The 18518-nt window shown below is 57.3% G+C and overlaps 2 protein-coding genes across 8 annotated transcripts; one reads left to right on the plus strand and one right to left on the minus strand.

Annotated features, from left to right (window-relative positions):
- Positions 1 to 1655: 1655 nt before the first annotated feature.
- On the minus strand, positions 1656 to 6098 carry Gtpbp3 (GTP binding protein 3, mitochondrial). 5 transcript variants are annotated; one of them, XM_038326306.1, is made up of 9 exons: positions 5509 to 6070; positions 5123 to 5370; positions 4931 to 5017; positions 3941 to 4143; positions 3709 to 3781; positions 3473 to 3616; positions 3206 to 3371; positions 2513 to 2797; positions 1656 to 2346 (listed from the first exon to the last, which is right to left on the minus strand). In XM_038326306.1, exons 1-9 carry the CDS (start codon positions 5559 to 5561, stop codon positions 2121 to 2123), a joined length of 1485 nt encoding a protein of 494 aa, XP_038182234.1. In that variant the 5' UTR covers positions 5562 to 6070; the 3' UTR covers positions 1656 to 2120. The 5 variants fall into 5 exon arrangements, 4 of the variants coding, with proteins under 4 accessions (XP_038182234.1, XP_038182233.1, XP_038182232.1 ...); XM_038326305.1 differs by having other exon boundaries at positions 4931 to 5370; positions 5509 to 6073; XM_038326304.1 differs by having other exon boundaries at positions 5123 to 6073.
- A 1177-nt stretch (positions 6099 to 7275) lies between these two features.
- On the plus strand, positions 7276 to 18376 carry Ano8 (anoctamin 8). 3 transcript variants are annotated; one of them, XM_038326301.1, is made up of 17 exons: positions 7276 to 8642; positions 9302 to 9412; positions 9509 to 9641; positions 9795 to 9933; positions 10004 to 10100; positions 10819 to 10935; positions 11016 to 11143; positions 11241 to 11402; positions 11663 to 11815; positions 11914 to 12040; positions 12136 to 12191; positions 12294 to 12368; positions 13074 to 13871; positions 15838 to 16029; positions 16108 to 16239; positions 16325 to 16435; positions 17840 to 18376. In XM_038326301.1, exons 1-17 carry the CDS (start codon positions 8537 to 8539, stop codon positions 18374 to 18376), a joined length of 3174 nt encoding a protein of 1057 aa, XP_038182229.1. In that variant the 5' UTR covers positions 7276 to 8536. The 3 variants fall into 3 exon arrangements, 2 of the variants coding, with proteins under 2 accessions (XP_038182229.1, XP_038182230.1); XR_005285036.1 differs by having other exon boundaries at positions 12294 to 12704; positions 16108 to 16435; positions 17840 to 17899; XM_038326302.1 differs by lacking the exon at positions 17840 to 18376 and having other exon boundaries at positions 12294 to 12704; positions 16325 to 17828.
- The last annotated feature ends 142 nt before the right edge of the window (positions 18377 to 18518 follow it).

The raw sequence follows: 18518 nt of genomic DNA on the forward strand, positions 1-18518 counted from the left end.
GGCCCATTGTAGTAAATGAAGAGTGCAAGAATAAGAAAATAAAAATGTAGATTCCAGAAATAAGAATGTAGAAATAAAGAAACATAAAATTATAAGTCTAGGAGAACGAGAACAGACTGTCAGCAGCCTTCTCAGCAGATCAAGGATCAGTCATCCACAGTGAGCTATTTTCTCAGATGCTTAAGAAGCCTCCATCAGCCTAGGTCATTTAATTTTACAACTGGCTGTTCTGTTTACAAGGCCGGAGCTTCTCTCTGCAAACTAAGAGTAACATCCTGGCCATTCTTGATGAATGACAGATATGAACTGAGTTAACCTCTAGGAGACAGAAATACGTGATGTTAGGCATTGTCTCTGTTATGGGAAACTGGCACCATCAAAGGGGAGGCCTGGGGCTCCAGTATGCACTGCCTGGAGGAACCAGGAGAGACAGAGGACACGGTGGACATCTGGTTTGGTTAATGAGCTCTGATAATGGGGGTTGTAAAGTATGGCAGTCTGTAGCTGAGTTTTACCTTGAGATAGTGTGAAGAACTTTCTGCTGTCCTCTAAGTTCCCAGCCTAAGACCCAATTAATCCTAATTTGTTAACCTTCTGACATTACTAGCAGTCCCTTTTCTGATTAATTGCTAAAGACACCTGTTTTCTTGCAGTTAGTGACTTTCGCTGTAATCATGATAGCTGCCTAGTTACCCATGGACATTAGAACCCACTCCCCTCCTTAGGGTCTGTGTTGACTGACCTGGGAAAGATTGTGAAAACCCCTTTGTTCAGACCTAATGCTTGGTGCCCTAAATATAAAAAGTGGGTTCAGAAACTAACTTTTGGCCACAGCCTAACAAACACCATCTCTGGCTGTGGTTTCAGCTATCTGATAAGCTTCTGTGTCCCGCGGTGTTTTTTTATTTTTTTTATTTTTAAGTTTGCTTCTGGTTTATTAGACTTGGTGGTGTTCTCATCTTTGTGTAAGCCCCACCCACCCACCCAACAGTAAGGAGGGAGCAGCTTGTTCTTCCCAGCCATTGGCTATCTTAGCTCCGAAATAATCATAAAGAAACTGTATTAATTAAATCACTGCTTGGCCCATGAGCTCTAGATTCTTATTGAATAACTCTTACATATTAGTGTAACCCATCTCTATTACTCTGTGCGTCTGTGTATCTGATCAGATGCTGGTGGCCGTGGCCTACAGCAATGTTTCAGCACGTCTGTCTCCAGCGGACGCTCCATGACTTTTCTTTCCAACTCTGCCTTCTTCCTCCCAGCATTCAGTTTAGTTTTCTCCGCCTACCTAAGTTCTGCCCTATCAACAGGCTGAGGCAGTTTCTTTATTCATTAATGGCAGTCACAGCACACAGAGGGGACTCCCACATCAGCCCATTGCTTTGGGGAAGGTCCAAGGCTAAATAAATTCTATGTATGTATATGAACGGAACATTGTGCTGCCAAGCCCGAGGGCCTGAGCTCACTCCCTGAGAGCCCAGTCACCACTGCAGAGGATTCCTGAAGCTCCCTGACCTCTGACCTCACTGTCTGTGCTGTGCCCCTAAACGAACTTTAGGAAACAGAATGTTCAGTAGTCAGGTCTGACTGCAGCAATGGGTTCCAATTAGTCGCTTTTTGCGTTGGCCAGAGGCGATAATAAATAAATATAATTCATAATAAATAAATTTATAATAAATAAATATTGACATATGATGTCATAGAGAAAACATGTAGACAAACTTCTGGAAGGTAAGGCTGACTGATCCTCATGAACTGACATTTCTGGACCACCCAAACTCTTCATGCTCCTGCCGTAAAAACTATGAAGCCAGGGGCGTGGCTCAGGGTGGAGCCCCTGCCTAGAATCCCCAGTGAGAGGTTGGGGTGTGGCTCAGGGTTGGAGCCCCTGTGAGGAGCTGGGGCGTGGCAAGAATCATCTCCAGCACTATGTACACTTGGCATGGTGATGAAGGCCTTAATCTCAGCAGCCAAGTGGTAGCCATCCTGGGATCCCTGACCTGTCTCTACTGCTCACTGTGGAGGGAACACGATTGATGGCTGGGGACCCCAAGTGCTCTCCTACTCTTTGCTGCCATCAGTGGGAACTGAGGCCCCGGGTCCCACCCAGCTGAGCCTTACTTGCCCACACAGAAGTCCCGGAAGATGAGGTCCAGGACCTCTTCAGTGCCTCCTCCTCCTGTGAGGTGGTTCAGGTGCCTCCGAGCCCGACGCAGGGCCTCGGCTGCCAGGGCCAGGTCTGTGGTTGCCTGGTAGTGGCTCAGGGCATCCAGGCAGCTCTGGAGGTGATGGTGGTGCCTAGCCCGGGTCAGGAGCGGTGGCCCTGTGGATGGGTCCCCACACCTGCCAGAAACAAGACTTGGTGTTTCACTTGGCCTGTGCAGCCACCTTTTGAACAGGGCCCCCCACTGTACCCCTTTTGCAGAGAGAGATACCGAGCCCAAAGCCGGCAGCTCTGCCTGCACCTGAACTTGAGTTGGAGAGCAGAAGAAGGCCGAGGGAGACTCACACCGCCGACAGCTCGGTCTTTAGGGCCTGCAGGAGGCCGTCCAGCCCAGCTCCGGTGAGGCAGGACAACAGCAGGTGCGGTGTCTCTAATAAGGCAGTGTGGCTGGCCGGGGGACTAGTGGGAAGCAGGTCAGATTTGTTGAGCAGCAGCAGGAAACGCTGTCTGCTGCTGTTGGGGCTCTGTGCTACCAGTGGGGCCACCACAGTATCCAGGAAGCTGCAGCAGGAGGGGGAGGCCAGGTCGGAGGCATCCAGGACACCCAGGATGATGTCAGCCTGCTCTAACCTGGGAAGGAAGGAAGCCACGTTGTAGGGCACAGTCATGTAGGGCAGTCACGGAAGCCTAGGATGGCACTGTGGGTGATGAGCAGAGGAGGGGTGCACCTGAGGGAGGGATACGCACTGCAGGGTGGAGGCGAGGCAGGGGCTTGGCCAGGTCTGTTAGGGAGCATGAGCGGGGCACAGCAGAGGAACTGGAGGTCAGAGCCTCTGGTGAAGAAGGGTTTGAACGATGTAGGGGGGGCAGAGAGGGGGAGCGGAAGGGAAGCCAGCCAAGCTTGCATCTCAGTCAAATATGAGGGTCCCCCTACCACTGACTTTGAGGGAACTTAAAATCTTTTGTTTCAGGAATAATGAAATAGGCAAAAGGCGAGAAAAAGACCCCAGGTGGCTTTGTCCCCAGCCCTGCACCCACCGCTGGCGAGCCCTTCGCACTCCCTCCTGCTCAGCCACGCCCACGCCTTCCCGCAGCCCGGCAGTATCACTCAGCAGCACAGGGAAGCCAGCCAGGTCCACAGGCGTCTCCAGCACATCTCGGGTGGTCCCTGGCTCTGGGGACACGATGGACACGGGTTTCTGGCCTGAAGGGTAGGGAACGTGTGATGAAGGGCAGTAGGGTGAAGGTAAGAGGCCCCACCTTCCCACCACAGCCCTGCCCCGCCCTTGCCAGAACCCCACATACTGAGAAGATTCACCAGACTACTCTTGCCCGCATTGGGCGGTCCAGTGACCACAACGTGCGCCCCAGAGCGGAGCCTCTGACCTCGCCTGGCATCTCGCAAGTGGGAACCCAGTGCAGCCTCCAGGGTTCGAACGTCTCTGTCCACTGAGAGAGGGAGAAGTTAGGCTGAGGAGAGGCGATCAGGAGATCTCTGGGGTGCTGAGACGTCAGCTCCACCCTCTCAAAGGCAGACATACCCTGCTCCAACACTGCCTCTTCCAAACTGCCATCCTCTCCGAAGTCAATATAGGCTTCTACATGGGCCAGAGCCTGGAAGGAAGGCGAAGACGTCATGGGTGCTCCTGGGAACCCACGGTCCTCGCTCTAAACCCAGCTCCAGCTTGACCTAAGTGGCCAGGCTGGCATTTCACAGGCCCAGTCAGAGCTTTCTCTAAGGACGGGATGGACGGGTGAGCAAGCAGGCCTTGCCTTGGTGAGGGTCTTCGCCCAGCCTCGGCACAGTTGGCCCAGCTCCCCATCCAGCTGCCTCAGGGCCTGGCGCCGCTGGGCCTCAGTTTCTGCATGGATCAGATCGCCCAGTCCCTCCACTTCAGTTAGGCTCAGCTTTCCGTGGGCGAATGCCCTTCTGGTGAACTCCCCAGCCTCAGCTGGTCGCAGTCCTGGCACACTACCTGAAAACATCACAAAGTTCAGGCTCCTGATCCCCATCCAATGACAGGCTCCACACGGTTTCCAGGTTGGCCCCGCCCCCACTGTAAGGACCATCAGGAAGCTGGGTGGTTCCCAGAGCTGGACTCAGATGGGTATGACCCAGGTACCATGCCTGGGGGTTAGTTAGGAGATGTCTGTCAGAACCCAGGCCAGCTGCTGCTCAGGTCACCTGCAGCTGCCCCTTCCACACAGGCCTACACTGACAGACTAGAAACCATCAGTGGTCTCCTGTGGCAAACCGGTTTGTCAGACACACAGTTCCTTCCTGGAAAGGCAAGACCCTCCCTGCCTTCACCACCCAGCAATCACAGGCAGGCTGGCTGTAAGCTGGTACTGTGGGCCACTCAGTCAGCTCCCTGCATAGGATCTAGCCCTTCCTCAGAACAACTGCCACCAAACATACATCGTGCTCCCGAGTCAGCTGTCCTCGCAGGCCTCCCTATATACTACAGTCTGTCTATGGCATTAATCGTGTGTGTGTGTGTGTGTGTGTCCCCGTCCGACCGTCCGTCTGTCTGTCTGTCCGTCCAGGAAGTCAGAGGACAGCTTGCATAAATCAGTTTCACCACAGAGATCCCGGGATTGGAACTCAGCTCAGGCTTGGCAACCATCACCTCATCTGGCTGAGTCAGCAATCTAGGACCACGTTAATGATAAACCTCTTCCCACAAATGACACTCTGTCATGCAACCTACACCAGAGATCTTTCAGTTTCCCCAGGAACAGTGTCACAAAACAGAGCCTCACCCAACGCCTGTAGGACGCCGCTGACCACCGCGGGACCTCCGTGCACGTGAAACTCCACGCAATCCTCACCCGTGAAACTCCGGGGGCCTTGTACGGCAAAGAGCAGAGTCAGAAGATGGGCACGGCCCGGGCTCCCGGAGGGGACTGAGACCCGGTCACTAGTGCTGTGGGATCCTGGATCGAGCCCCTCACCTGGAAACCAGAGGACGAGCGCGCGGTCCAGGGGCTCCCCGGAGCGCGGGTGGCGGAGAAGGTGCAGGCAGGCGCTGCGGGCCGGAGGTGGCTCCCGGGACGCCGTGAGGCTGCGGAGCGCGATCCCACTGGCAGGGCCGCTGGTGCGGATCACGGCGATGGCGCAGCGGCCCTGGCCGGAGCTGAGCGCGAAGATGGTGCTCTCAGGGGTCCAGGACCCGGCGCCGCTGCTCCGGCGTGCGCACAGCCTGGGGGCCGGGAAGTAGCCGAGTAAGCACACCCCGGACGCCGAGCCTCGGAGTGAAGGACCGACGGAACGTCGCCCGGGGATGTCCCGGGGCCTAGAGCAGCGCCCCCCACCGTGACAGCGGGTCTGTCCCACCCACCTGCGGGGCGCCCGCGCCGCCCGGGTCGCCAGGGCATTCAGCCCGCGCCACATGGATTTCCAACCAGCCAGCACCTTGCCCGACCTTCCTGCGCGGCTTCAAGTTCCGGGAGGAAGTCCCGCCCCTTCGTGGCGTAACTGGCAGTGCGCCCAGCGACTCTCTACTACCACTGACTGGCCTGCAGACCGTGGTTTTCTATTGGTTCACACAAGGGAAACCAAGAGGGTGTGCGCAGCGCAAGAGTGTCCCCCGGAAATATGAGACCCAAGTTTTCGGTTCTTAGAGCGGCTGGGAGCAGAGACAGTGGAAGAAATCCCAGGCTGTCACAGGGCGAAGGCTCGCGTCTCGTTCTTCCCTTGTGATCATAGCTTTAGAGCGCCAAGAAGCTACGTGTGCAGTGTCACTTCTAGAAGAGGGCAGCTCAGCTGGCAAAGGCCTGAGAACCAGAGTTCGAGCCCCAGGACCCCGCTTAGTGAAGGATGGCCGACTTGTGCAAGTTGTTCTCAGACCTCCACACGTGCACGAGAGAGAGAGAGAGAGAGAGAGAGAGAGAGAGAGAGAGAGAGAGAGAGAGAGAGAGAGAGGAGAGGGAGGGAGGGAGGGAGGGAGGGAGGGAGGGAGGGAGAGAGAGACAGAGAGAGAAGAGAGAGAGAGAGAGAGAGAGAGAGAGAGAGAGAGAGAGAGAGAGAGAGAGAGAGAGAGACAGAGAGTCTTCAGAGCATCTTAATAAGTGCATGGGATGAGTTCCTGGGAAAGTCACGCCCTAGATTAGGGAAAAAATCTGGTCCAAACTTTTTGGGAAGTGTCTTCCTGGCCTTTCTTGGGTCTCTCCGCTGCCCCCTTCCCAAGCTTTGCCAGCAGCAGCTCCTAGGCGAGCATTTTCAGGCCTGGTTCCTCCTCCAGGCGGCTCTACTCCAGCCCTGTCTTCCCCGCCCTCTCCTAGGACTCGGTTGGTCGCAGGTCCGATGTGTCTCGGTGGCTCCCGGAAAGGCTCCCTGGGTTACCTTCAGGTTAACCCGGGGCAGCGCTGAATTGCGGGGTGAAGGCGGAGGCTCGAATTCCAGGCACCGGGCGGGCGGGGCCTCGGGAGCGCCCTCGCACGGCTAATTCTCCGGTTCTGGACCCGTGCGGGCGGGCGCTCTTTAAGAACACGCTGCGGGGCAGGCTAATGTCGCAAAGCCCTCAGGTCCTCAACTGCCCTACTTTTCAGTCTGTGAAACAGGAACGGTGACGTTGTCCTTCTCCCGTGGTTCCGTCTTAACACGTTTACAACAAATGCCCATTACATCCTGGGCACCGAGAAGCAAACTGGGCTCACAAGACTGGGAGAAATTGGGAGGCCGGAGCCTGAGAGGTGGCTCAGTGGGTTAGGCGCTTGCCGCTAAACCTGATGACATGAGTTCAATTCCCCCACTCACGTGGTGGAGGGAGAAAATCAGTTCTCAAGTTGTCCCTTGATCTTCACACACTCGTCAGAACCTCAGACACAAACATTTTTCTTTTTTAAAGTCAGTGCCTCAGAAAAAAGGGAGCACACCTAAAGCCAGAGGCTTGACCTCTGCAAGAGCGAGCATTTCCCCAGCATGCAGGGCTTTGTTGGACTCCCCCCTCCCCAGCACCCCCTCACTCATGCAAGTTTCAGATAAGCAGCCTTTCTTTCCCTTCCTTCCTTCCTTTCTTCCTCCCTCCCTCCCTCCCTTCCTTCTTTCCTTTCTTAGACAGGCTTCTCTGTGTAACATCCTGAAACTCCCTCGGTAGACCAGGCTGGCCTTGAACTCAGAGATCTGCCTGCCTCTGCCTCCCGAATGCTGGGATTAAAAGTGTGTCACCATCCAGCCAGTGGACTTATTTTTTAAGATCTAGTTTTTATTTTTATTTATGAATGTGTACTCTCTGTGTCAGGTTTATTCAGAGGCCAGAAGAGGTTGTCATAGCTCCTGGTACCGGTGTTACAGGGTGTGGGACCCGAACTCTGGTCCTCTGGAAGAGCTCAAGTGCGCGGCCATCTCTCCAGCTTGGTCCACTCTTATCGGACTCAGGGTCTAGTATAGCTCAGAGTGGCCATGAACTTGCTATGTAGTTGAGGATCGCTTTGAAATACGGATCTTTCTGCTTCCTACGTGCAGGATTGGGAGATCTGTGCCAGGCAGGCCAGGGCTATACCGACCGTGCCACCCTGCAGTCTCCACCCGCCACTCTGGAGACTGAAGGCAAAGTTTTGTGCGGGTTAGGCCAGTCTCTGCTGCAGGTTGACACCTCAGCCCTCAGCCTGACTATATATTGCATTATCTCTGTGTGAGGTGGCGTGCGCCTTGCCGGGGGTGCTCTTGTGGGTGTAGGCTCTCCACCATTGGGATCAGGGACCCGAACTCGGGTCCTCAACACCTTGATGAACGGAGCCGTTCTGCCGGCTCGGGACCATGTTTATTTGGCAAACTCGGCCCCTGTATCCTGATCCCTTTGTGGAGGCTGACGTGGGTGCAGAGGGTGACAAGCACATTTTAGGCAGGTGAACTCTACTGCAAAGGCCCTGGGGCAGGCTGAACCGGCTGCCATCACCCACACTCCTGTTGTGGTAGTTGAAGTATTGTTCTGAGAAATGCCACTCAACAAGATCCTCCTGCTCCCACATCCTGCAGTAAGGAAATCACGGCCAGCTCAGCTTCCACACCACGTGAACTCTGTGGGTGGGTAAACGGAGGCTGTGAAAGTGAGTGCGGGAGGGAACAAGCACCAGAGATCCAAGTGGTCGGGTGGGAAGGAAGCTCAGAAAAGAACACGGGCGGAGACTGGAAGCAGAGGCCAGGAGGGACTCAGAGTGACGCGCGGGCTGGGAAGAAGAATCGAGGTTTGGCTCGGGCGGGGACGACAATCAAGTGAAGCGCAGGGACGGCAGGCGGTGCGGGCGGGCGAGAGAGGCCTTTGTCTCCTCCTCCCGCGCGCTCGGTGGTGCCACTCCGGTCCCCATGAGCCCGCGGCCCCCCGGCGCCCGGGCGTCCTGCAGCCCCTGACCTGCCCTGTCCTCGCCATGGCCGAGGCAGCCTCGGGCGCCGGGGGCGCGACCCTGGAGGGGGAGCGAGGGAAGAGGCCCCCGCCGGAGGGCGAGCCTGCAGCGCCTGCGTCTGGAGTCCTGGGTACGTGAGCTGCGGGTGGCACCGGGACAGGTGCACGGGTGCGCCCCGGGGCTGCAGGGGACGCCGATAGGGGTCACACATCCAAAGCCTGGCATGTGGCCCAGGGGCCGCTCCTCGTGGCGCTGCGGCTGCGGCGCAGCGCGCGAGGTTGGGGCAGAGCGTTTGTATTGAGGGGTCCCCGCTGCGGGGACGTGGACACGCCCCTTTGACAGCCCCAGCCTGGCTGGTGTGAGCCTTGCCATCCGGAGACTCCCAGCACAGGGAAACAGGGTAATATGGACAGTCCTGGGTTCGAATCCCACCTCGGTTAGGTGACCTTGAGCGTCTGGGTACACTCTGGGCCTCAGTTTGGTGACCTGTGAAATGGGGGTAAGAACTTCACTCTGTTAGAGCAGCTGTTTTAAGGACCGCGCTGTCTTACCAAGAAGCGCACAAGGCTGCTTGCGGGCACCCCATTGATTGCGGTTTGGGAGGCGGAGCTGGGCCTCAACCATAAGATTTTAAGGCAGGACCTAGGGGGAAGGGCCTGGCTGGTACAGGAGATGTGGAGAGAGGAGAGCAGCCCAGGCTGAGGATGCTCCGCCCTCGAGAGCTCTGATGAGGGCGGTCAGTCCATGGAGAGGCCCGATCTTAGCCGGACCTGCCACGCTGCCCCATAGATAAACTATTTGGGAAGAGGCTCCTGCAGGCTGGCCGCTACCTGGTATCCCACAAGGCATGGATGAAGACGGTACCCACCGAGGACTGTGACGTGCTCATGACCTTCCCAGGTATGCACACATGCCTGCCCTGGGCCCTGATGCAGCCTCTGCCACTTTGGCTGGAATGTGAAGTGGGCACTTGTGGGTCCCTGTGCTCCTTGGCAGACACCACCGACGACCACACGCTGCTGTGGCTGCTGAATCACATCCGAGTGGGCATCCCTGAGCTGATTGTGCAAGTTCGCCACCACCGCCACACGCGTGCCTATGCCTTCTTTGTCACAGCCACATATGAGAGGCGAGTCCCCTGCCTCCACCTCCCTCTGGCCTTGCCACCTGGCTTCCCTGCCCTTCTGAGGGTCAACTGTGCCCACTATTTGTCCTAAGATATGGCTCGCGAATCGTCCTTAGCTTGGTGATGCGAACCCTCTATGCCCTGTCCTGCCCACAGCTTGCTCCGGGGGGCCGATGAGCTGGGTCTGCGCAAGGCAGTGAAGGCCGAGTTTGGCGGGGGCACCCGCAGCTTCTCCTGCGAAGAGGACTTTATCTACGAGAATGTGGAGAGCGAGCTGCGCTTTTTTACATCGCAGGTGACCGCCCTGTGCCCGCGTCTCTGCACCCACGGCTCTCCGTGCCGAGCTCACACCCGTCTCCCCACAGGAGCGGCAGAGCATCATCCGCTTCTGGTTGCAGAACCTACGGGCCAAGCAGGGAGAGGCGCTGCACAACGTGCGCTTCTTGGAGGACCAGCCAATCAGTGAGCAGGGCGAGCGGCCTTCCAATTACCTACGGAGAGCTGGGCGTGTCTGTTAGAAGATAGGTGTAGGAGGGCGGAGCTTACGGGCAACTAATCAGAGGCTAGGAAGAAGTTGGGCACCCAAAGAGTCCAATGGGCGTGACCTCCGCCGGGCACCTAGTGCAAGGATGGGAGAGGCGGTCCAGGTGAGGCTTTTCAGTCGGTCCCTGAGAAGGTGCGAGCAGGACCACGGACAGCACCTATGTGCTAGGTGGTGAGGCCTACTGGGAAACCAGTTCTCAGAGGTTCACGTTTCTACACCAGCCTGTCATTTCTTAGACATTCAGGGCCAGAAATGGGGGTTAAATCCTAAAATACACTTGACGCGCACGGTGAGGCATGCATGCCTGTGTCCCAGGCCCTGGGAGGCTGAGGCAGAGAGCTTGTTAGTTCAAGATCAACCTGGACTTTGTAGTGGGATTTGAAACCCTCCTGGTTCCCGGTCATCCCGGCCCCACTTTCCCAGTGTATTGGTCACCACACCCAGCTTATGCCGTGCTGGGGATGGAACCCAGGCCTTTGTGTATGCTAGGCAAGCGCTCTACCAACTAAGCCACATTCCTAGCCTTCTATAGGCTTCAGAACAGGCCAAACTATGACTTGGTTCCAGCCAAGGTGGGCTGCCCAGGCTGTCCATACGGTGCAGAGGCAGGGATCATTTTCTCTCCTCCTCCCGCAGTCCCGGAGCTGGCTGCTCGAGGCATCGTACAGCAGGTGTTTCCGGTGCACGAGCAGCGCATTCTGAATCGTCTCATGAAGTCCTGGGTGCAGGCCGTGTGTGAGAACCAGCCTTTAGGTGTGCATTCATGGCTGAGGAGCGGATTGGGGTCCCAGGAGACTCTTGGAGGTGACCCAGCCTTTCTTGTCCCCTGGCAGATGACATTTGTGACTACTTTGGGGTGAAGATAGCCATGTATTTTGCCTGGCTGGGCTTCTACACGTCGGCAATGGTTTACCCTGCTGTCTTTGGTTCCGTTTTGTATACATTTACTGAAGCCGATCAGGTACTGGGAGGTGCTGGGCAGGACTGGGGGTGGCCTAGGAGGCCTTCCTCCATAGGCTGGCTATGTCATTGACTTGACTTTCCTCTGTCACCTGCAGACAAGCCGGGATGTTTCCTGTGTTGTCTTTGCTCTCTTCAACGTGATCTGGTCGACACTGTTCTTGGAGGAGTGGAAACGGAGGGGTGCAGAGTTAGCCTACAAGTGGGGGACTTTAGATTCACCCGGGGAAGCTGTGGAGGAGCCACGACCCCAGTTCAGGGTCAGTCTGGGGCTGAGGCTCAACATTCAGACAAGGCTGTAAAGGCGAGAAATGTGCAGAAGAAGGGCACTGGTGTGTGTGACGGGCGCCATCAGGGTAGAGTGTGTGCCTGAAGGGGTTGGATTTGAGCTTTGAGAAGGCTGCAGAGAAGAGTTGTCTCTTGTGAGAGAAATGGCTTGGCAAAGGGAAATGGGGCTCCTAGGATCTGGAGGTGGGTGTGGCCCCTGGTCTCACACACTGCCCCTTCTGCTGGTTGTCAGGGTGTCCGACGTATCAGCCCCATCACTCGGGCTGAGGAGTTCTACTACCCGCCCTGGAAGCGGCTGCTCTTCCAGCTGCTCGTCAGCCTGCCTCTGTGCCTGGCCTGCCTTGTCTGTGTCTTTGTGCTGATGCTTGGCTGCTTCCAGTTGCAGGTAAGCCCACAGCCCCACCCGTCCCCTACCCTCTGCCCACTGAGCTCCAGGCCTAGCTTCACTCGGTTGAGCCCCCTGCCTTGTCCTGTTCCTTTTAGGAGCTGGTCCTGAGCGTGAAGGGTCTACCCCGCCTGGTTCGCTTCCTGCCCAAGGTCATGCTGGCCCTGCTGGTCAGTGTGAGCGCTGAGGGCTACAAGAAGTTGGCTGTGTGGCTCAATGACATGGGTATGTGCGGGCAGGGGAGGTCTCCACTGTCCTGGGGATCCGCATAGCTCTCGGGAGGGGCAGGGTGTCCCCTCATTCACATCCTTGGCCCCTAGAGAACTACCGGCTAGAGAGCACCTACGAGAGGCACCTTATCATCAAAGTCGTCTTGGTGAGTGAACACGCATGTCCAAAGAGGCTAGGAGGATGGGCGAGGGGTTTGGAGGACCCGCAAGGCGGGGCTGCAGGATGACCCAGGCCGCCTGCCTCCCAGTTCCAGTTTGTCAACTCGTACTTGAGTCTGTTCTACATCGGCTTCTACCTCAAAGACATGGACCGCCTGAAAGAGGTGAGGGCCTGCCCACCGCCTCAGACGCAGCACTCTGACCCCCTGGGGACGGACCTGTGTAAGGGGTCCAGGGCTCTCCAGCCCCTCCCTCCCCTCCTCCATCCTTCTCTCCTTTTTGTCCGTCTGTCCGTGCGTCCTCTCTTTTTTACCCGTCGTTCTCCTCTCCCATCTGTCCGTCCACCTGTCCCATTGGTCCCTCCACAGCTCCTGCTACTACTGTCCCTGACCCAGAGCCTCGAGCGGCAGCTGCGGGCGGCGCTGGTCCCGCTCGTGGCCCTGCGGTTCCGCCTGCTCCTCCTGTCCCTCCGGGGTTTCCTGCTCGTGGCCCAGGCCAAAGTACGGGCAGGTGGCGAGCCTTCCCACGGTGTGGGCAGCGTGGCTGTGCTGCGGGTGGGGCACGGCGAGCATAGGGTGCATGCGCAAAAGGGTCTCCCGTGTAGGCTGAGGAAGGTCCACCAAGGTGTCCAGGGCCCAAGGCAATGCCTGGGCAGGGTGGAGATAGATGAGCTGAGACTCCTGACCAGTCCGCTGGTTGGCTGTGTTGTGCACTGCGCAACTGCAGTTGCTCTGGGGCTGAGCTGCGGTCTCAAGTCCGGGATTGTCCAAGGGCTACAGGAGCCACCTGGAAGGGCATACGCGTCTTCGAGGGTGTGACCCTACAGTGCCCGGCTCCGCCCGCCCCACGCGGCCTCTTTCCATCCTCAGATGCTGGCCACTCTGCTCATCACCCGGCAGCTGCTGCAGAATGTGCGCGAGGTGCTGCAACCGCACCTGTACCGCAGGCTGGGCCGCGGGGAGCTGGGTCTGCGTGCCATCAGGGAACTGGCCCGGGCCCTGCTGGGCCTGCTGAACCCCTTGCGCCCGGACCCCCGAGGGCACCTGGAGACCCAGGCAGATGAGGGAGGAGCAGGGAGCCACAGGTGTTTGGGTGGAGGCTGTGGGGCGCCGGAGGAAGAGGAAGAGACGGCGGTGGAGCGGAGGCCGGCAGGGGAAGGCGGAGAGGTCCCAGATGGGCCTCGGGGTGGCAAGGAGGAGGAGGAGGACGAGGAAGACGAGGAGGACGAGGAGGAAGAGGAGGACGAGGGCGAGGAAGGCGGCCTCCTGGACTGCGGGCTGCGCCTTAAGAAGGTCAGCTTTGTGGAGCGGGGCTCAGGGCGACGCAGGCCAGGCCCGGGTCCCGACGGCCTCCTGGAAGAGGGGAGCCCCACCATGGTGGAGAAAGGGCTGGAGCCTGGTGTGTTTACTCTGGCCGAGGAAGACGATGAGCCAGAGGGGCCTCCCGGCAGCCCTGGGCCAGAGCCCCCGACCATCTTGCTCCGTCGCGCTAGCGGCGAGGGCCGCGACCAGGGTCCTGATGGAGGTGGAGACCCGGAGACCAGCTCCGGGGATACAGCTGGGAGACAGAGGAGGAACAACAGGTCCTCATGGATCGACCCACCAGAGGAGGAGCATTCGCCACAGCTCACGCAAGCAGAGCTGGAGAGCTGCATGAAGAAGTATGAGGTGAGAGGCCAGAGCCTCCGCCACCCTGGCTCCTGGGAGGTGAAGGCATGAAGGCTGGGAGTTAGAGGACAGCCTGCTCAACAAGAAACTCGAAAGAGAAGCAAACAGGGCTGTGTTGATAGTTTAGTTGGTAGAGTGCTTGTCTAGCATGCATGAAGCCCTGGGCTCCATCCCCAGCACCACATAAACCGGGCATGATGGCACATGCTGGTCATCCCAGCATTGGGAGTTGAAGGCAGGGGGTCGAGAAGGTCAAGGTCCTTCTCTGATGTGTACTAAGTGCTGGACAATCCTGGGCTACAGGAGACCCTCCCTTAGAAAAATAAACAGGAGGTGGGCAGTGTTGGCACAAGCTTTTCACTTAGGAGGCAGAGGCAGGTGGATCTCTGTGAGTTTGAGATCAGCCTGGCTACAAGAGCGAGTTGCAGGACAGCCGGAGCTAGGACTGGAGTTCTGGCTCAGCAGGGAAAAGGGCTGCTTGTCTCAGCCGCTCAGAAAAGCTGCTTGCTCCAGCTCCAAGCGACCCAACATGGCTTTTAGCCTCTGGACACCTGCACACACACAGACACACAGGAATCTGCACACACATAAATAAAATACATTTTTTTTGTTTTTGTTTTTTGTTTTTTGTTTTTCAAGTCAGGGTTTCTCTGCAGCTTTTTTAGAGCCTGTCCTGGAACTAGCTCTTGTAGACCAGGCTGGCCTCGAACTCACAGAGATCCACCTGCCTCTGCCTCCCAAGTGCTGGGATTAAAGGCGTGCGCCACCACCGCCCGGCGAATAAAATACATTTTTAAATAAATAAAAAGAAAATAAGGACTAAGTTGGTAAAGGCACTTGCCACGAAGCTGTGGCGACCTCAGTTCCACCCATGGGACCCCATGGGGAAGGAGAGAATGGACTGGCAAAGTTGTGTTTTCATATCCATGTGTTCTGAACCGCACTCAGAACGACAAAGCTATCTGCAGCTAAGCCCTGGCCTCCACACACGCTCTCACGCACGCCCTGCCTACACACATGCACCCGAGGAAACCATGCAAAGAAGCACACTGCCCCCGCCCCCTGGCTGCTGACAGCAAAAGCATGTGGTCATGAGAGCATTGTTGTTGGTTGGTTTTACTCTTTGGGGGCCAGCAACTCAGCTTCCAAATAAGTCACACACGAAGACTTAATTCTTACTTATAAATGTGTGGCCTTAGCTTGGCTTCTTTCTAGACAGTTTTTCTTAATTTAAATTTTCCCACCTACCTTTTACCTCTGGACTGTTATCTTTCTCTATTCCTGTAAATATTTTAATATTTTCTTTCCTTTTAATTCCATGTCTGGCTGTATGACTGGCCCCTTCTTTTTTGTTTCTCCTTCCTTTTCTTGTTCCTTGGTCTTCCTTCTCCCAGATTTTTGCTTCTATTTATTCTCACTGTCTGCCAGCTCCACCTGTCTTGCTCCTGCCTCTCTTTATTTATTTATTTATTTGTTTGTTTGTTTGTTTATTGGTTGCTCAGCTCTTTATTAGACCAATCAGGTGTTTTAGACAGGCAAAGAATCACAGCTTCACAGAGCTAAACAAATGCAACACAGTTGGGTGGTGGTGGTGGTGCGTGCCTTTAATCCCAGCACTCAGGAGACAGATGCAGGCAGATCTCTGTGAGTTTGAGGTCAGCCTGGTCTACAAGAGCTAGTTCAAAGACAGCTATGGCTGTGACACAGAGAAACCCTGCACATCTGTGCATCATTAGCAAGTGTTCCCCAGCATAAACAAATGTAACACATCGTAAACCAGTGTTTCACACCAGTGCCCTTGAAGGTGGAAGCAGGCTCGCAGGCAGATGTGTCAGGGTGATCACGGGACTCTTGGTGTGGTAAGCGAGAGAGCCCGCTAGTGGCCCTTGGACTTGTGCAGGCAGAGTCTGCAAATAGGGAGCGAGCCTGGGCCTAGTGCCGAGCCTGACGGGAGCCCTGTCCTCAGGACACATTCCAGGACTACCAGGAGATGTTTGTGCAGTTCGGCTACGTAGTGTTCTTCTCTTCCGCCTTCCCCCTGGCCGCCCTGTGCGCCCTTGTCAACAACCTAATTGAGATCCGGAGCGATGCCTTCAAGCTATGCAGCGGCCTACAGCGGCCCTTTGGACAGCGAGTGGAGAGCATTGGCCAGTGGCAGGTGGGCCAATGGGCGAGGCCCAGAGGGGATGGCAGCCCCTGTCTGGACCTCTCCCTGAACCTCCTGCCTCCTCTGCAGAAGGTCATGGAGGTGATGGGCGTGCTGGCAATCGTGGTGAACTGCTACCTCATTGGCCAGTGTGGCCAGCTGCAGCGCCTGTTTCCCTGGCTGAGCCCAGAGGCCGCTATCGTGTCTGTGGTGGTGCTAGAGGTGCGGCTGGTGGTCCCCGGGGTGGGAGCTGGGCGGAGGAGTCAGGCATCCTTGAGCCCGCAGCCCCCGTGTCTGTCCCCTACAGCACTTGGCTCTGCTGGTCAAGTACCTCATCCACGCAACCATCCCTGACATCCCTGGCTGGGTGGCTGAAGAGATGGCCAAACTGGAGTACCAGCGACGAGAAGCCTTCAAGGTACAGGCCCGGGGTCCGGCTGACACGGTGTCAGGAGGGAATAAATTTTAGGCTGAGTCCCTAGTAAAAAACCGTAGGCTGCAGAGGGGGTATCCCAGCCCCCCACCTTCAGGTTCTGCACCCAAAGATTCCATCAACTTGGATGGAAAGTCCCAGTATTAGTAGAGTGTGGAGGTGCACAGCTGTCAGGCCCGCACCTAGGGGTGGGCAGGTGGACAGGAGCTCAAGGCCAGCTGGGCTATGTTGTGCTCTCTGAGAAAACACAGCAGGATTTACATGTGTACCGGTGCACAGACTGCTGCATTTTCCTTCTTGTTTTAAGACTTAGCCCATCCTGGCTTCAAATTTGCAATGCCTATGTTAGTCTTCTGGGAACATGTTCTGTCACACCTAGTTTTTTTTTTTAATTATGCATGCCGTTAGTGGGTCTTGTTGTGCAGGCCAGGCTTGGGGCTCCATCCCAGCCTCTCAGTTAGCTGGGATTACAGTGCCCCTCAAAATAACTGTTCATACAGCATTCCCACTCAATCACCTAGAGACTTTCTTTTTTAGATTTATTTTACTTTATCTGTTGCGGATGATTTGCCTGCATGTGTATGTCCACCTTGTGCATGCAGTGCCCTTGGGAACCAGTAGGGGGCGTCAGAAGTTACAAATAGTTGTGAGCTACATTCAGGGTGCAGGGAACTGAACTGGGGTCCTTTGCAAGAGCAATCTGTGCTCTTTACCACTGAACTGTCTCTCCAGCCCCATCTAGGGACATTTCAAGTCTATAGGAAGGGGTGAGCAGATAGCAAGCAGGGTGCCACTGTAGAAGGGACCAGAGCATCCGTTGTACCATACTTATGGGTCCTGGAGCCAATCCCTCGTGGGTGCTTACATTGGCGGGTGTTGTCTAGATTCTTGATGGCATAAGCTCCAAGCTCTCAAGAATGCTCATTCTTCAGACTGCCCGTCTGCCTCTTCCAAACCCCTCTGCAAACTGCATGAAGAGCCAAGGAGCTGCACCTTGTAGGGAAGATTTACCTAGAGTTCCAACCGGGAGCCAGGATTCTAGATTATCCCTCTACCCGAGCCACGCCCCCAGCCCCTCACTGGGGGATTCTAGGCTGGGGCTCTACTACTGATCCTCAACAGTTCCAAACTGAATTTTAATTGACGGGCCCTGAGTGGTGGCTTATTCCTGTGATCCCACCCCTGGGAAGTTGAGGCTGGAAGATTCTGAACTCTAAATTCCAGCTACACAGTGAAACCCTGTATCAAAAACATACAAAGAAAAGGAAAAGGGAGGAAGCAGTTCCTTTGAGAAGGCCCGGGGTGGAGGTCTACAGCCTCCCCACATGCCCTGCTCTCTGAGCACCGCATGGTCAGGGGTTGGGGCGCTCAGGCTGTGTCTCCCCACAGCGGCACGAGCGGCAGGCGCAGCAGCGCTTCCAGCAGCAGCAGCGGCGCCGGCGCGAGGAGGAGGAGCGGCAGCGGCACGCGGAGCAGCAGGCGCGGCGGGAGCGCGACGCGGGCGGCCGCGAGGAGGCGCGCGCGGAGGCCCCGGGTCCCGACCCCGCGGCGGAGCGCGGCGCGGCCAAGGCCAAGGGCGGAGAGCGGCCCCGACGGCCCGGAGCGCTGCTGCCGCCCGGCCCGGTGCTGAGGCTGAAGCAGATAATCCCGCTGCAGGCCCGGCCGCCCGCGCCCGCCGGGTGCGCGCCCCCGCCGCGCTCGCCCGCGGATACGCGCCTGCCCGCCTTCCTCAGCCTGCGCTTCCTCAAGGCGCCCGAGCGCGGCCCGTCCCCGCCGCGGCCGGGAAAGCTGTTCGCCTTCGCGGCGCGCGAGCCCGCGGCCAACGGGGCTCCCGGGGGCGGCGCGCGCGCGCACAGAAGCGCCGGGGACGAGCCCGCGGCCGCCGAGCCGGAGTCGCGGCCCGAGGACGCAGGTCACAGGCCTTAACCGGGGCGCGCGTCGCGAGGGCCGTGGGCACCGTGGGGCCCCGCGAACCGCGCTCTCCCTCCGCAGGGCTCGCCTCGCCGCCCGCCGGCTGCTGGCGCTGGGACGTGCCCTGGGGCTGCGGCGGCGACAACCCGCCCCGGGT

Source organism: Arvicola amphibius, chromosome 4, assembly GCF_903992535.2.
Source record: "Arvicola amphibius chromosome 4, mArvAmp1.2, whole genome shotgun sequence".
Lineage (NCBI taxonomy): Eukaryota > Metazoa > Chordata > Mammalia > Rodentia > Cricetidae > Arvicola > Arvicola amphibius.

Coding starts and splice junctions, on each gene's coding strand:
- Gtpbp3 (XM_038326303.1), bottom strand. CDS start 5,561: ATGTGGCGCGGGCTGAATGCCCTGGCGACCCGGGCGGCGCGGGCGCCC. Junction 4,144..4,930: donor CGGCGTCCTACAGGCGTTGG/GTGAGGCTCTGT, acceptor TGATGTTTTCAG/GTAGTGTGCCAGGACTGCGA. Junction 2,798..3,205: donor GTGCGAAGGGCTCGCCAGCG/GTGGGTGCAGGG, acceptor CTTCCTTCCCAG/GTTAGAGCAGGCTGACATCA.
- Ano8 (XM_038326301.1), top strand. CDS start 8,537: ATGGCCGAGGCAGCCTCGGGCGCCGGGGGCGCGACCCTGGAGGGGGAG. Junction 8,643..9,301: donor GCCTGCGTCTGGAGTCCTGG/GTACGTGAGCTG, acceptor GCTGCCCCATAG/ATAAACTATTTGGGAAGAGG. Junction 9,934..10,003: donor TGCGCTTTTTTACATCGCAG/GTGACCGCCCTG, acceptor GTCTCCCCACAG/GAGCGGCAGAGCATCATCCG.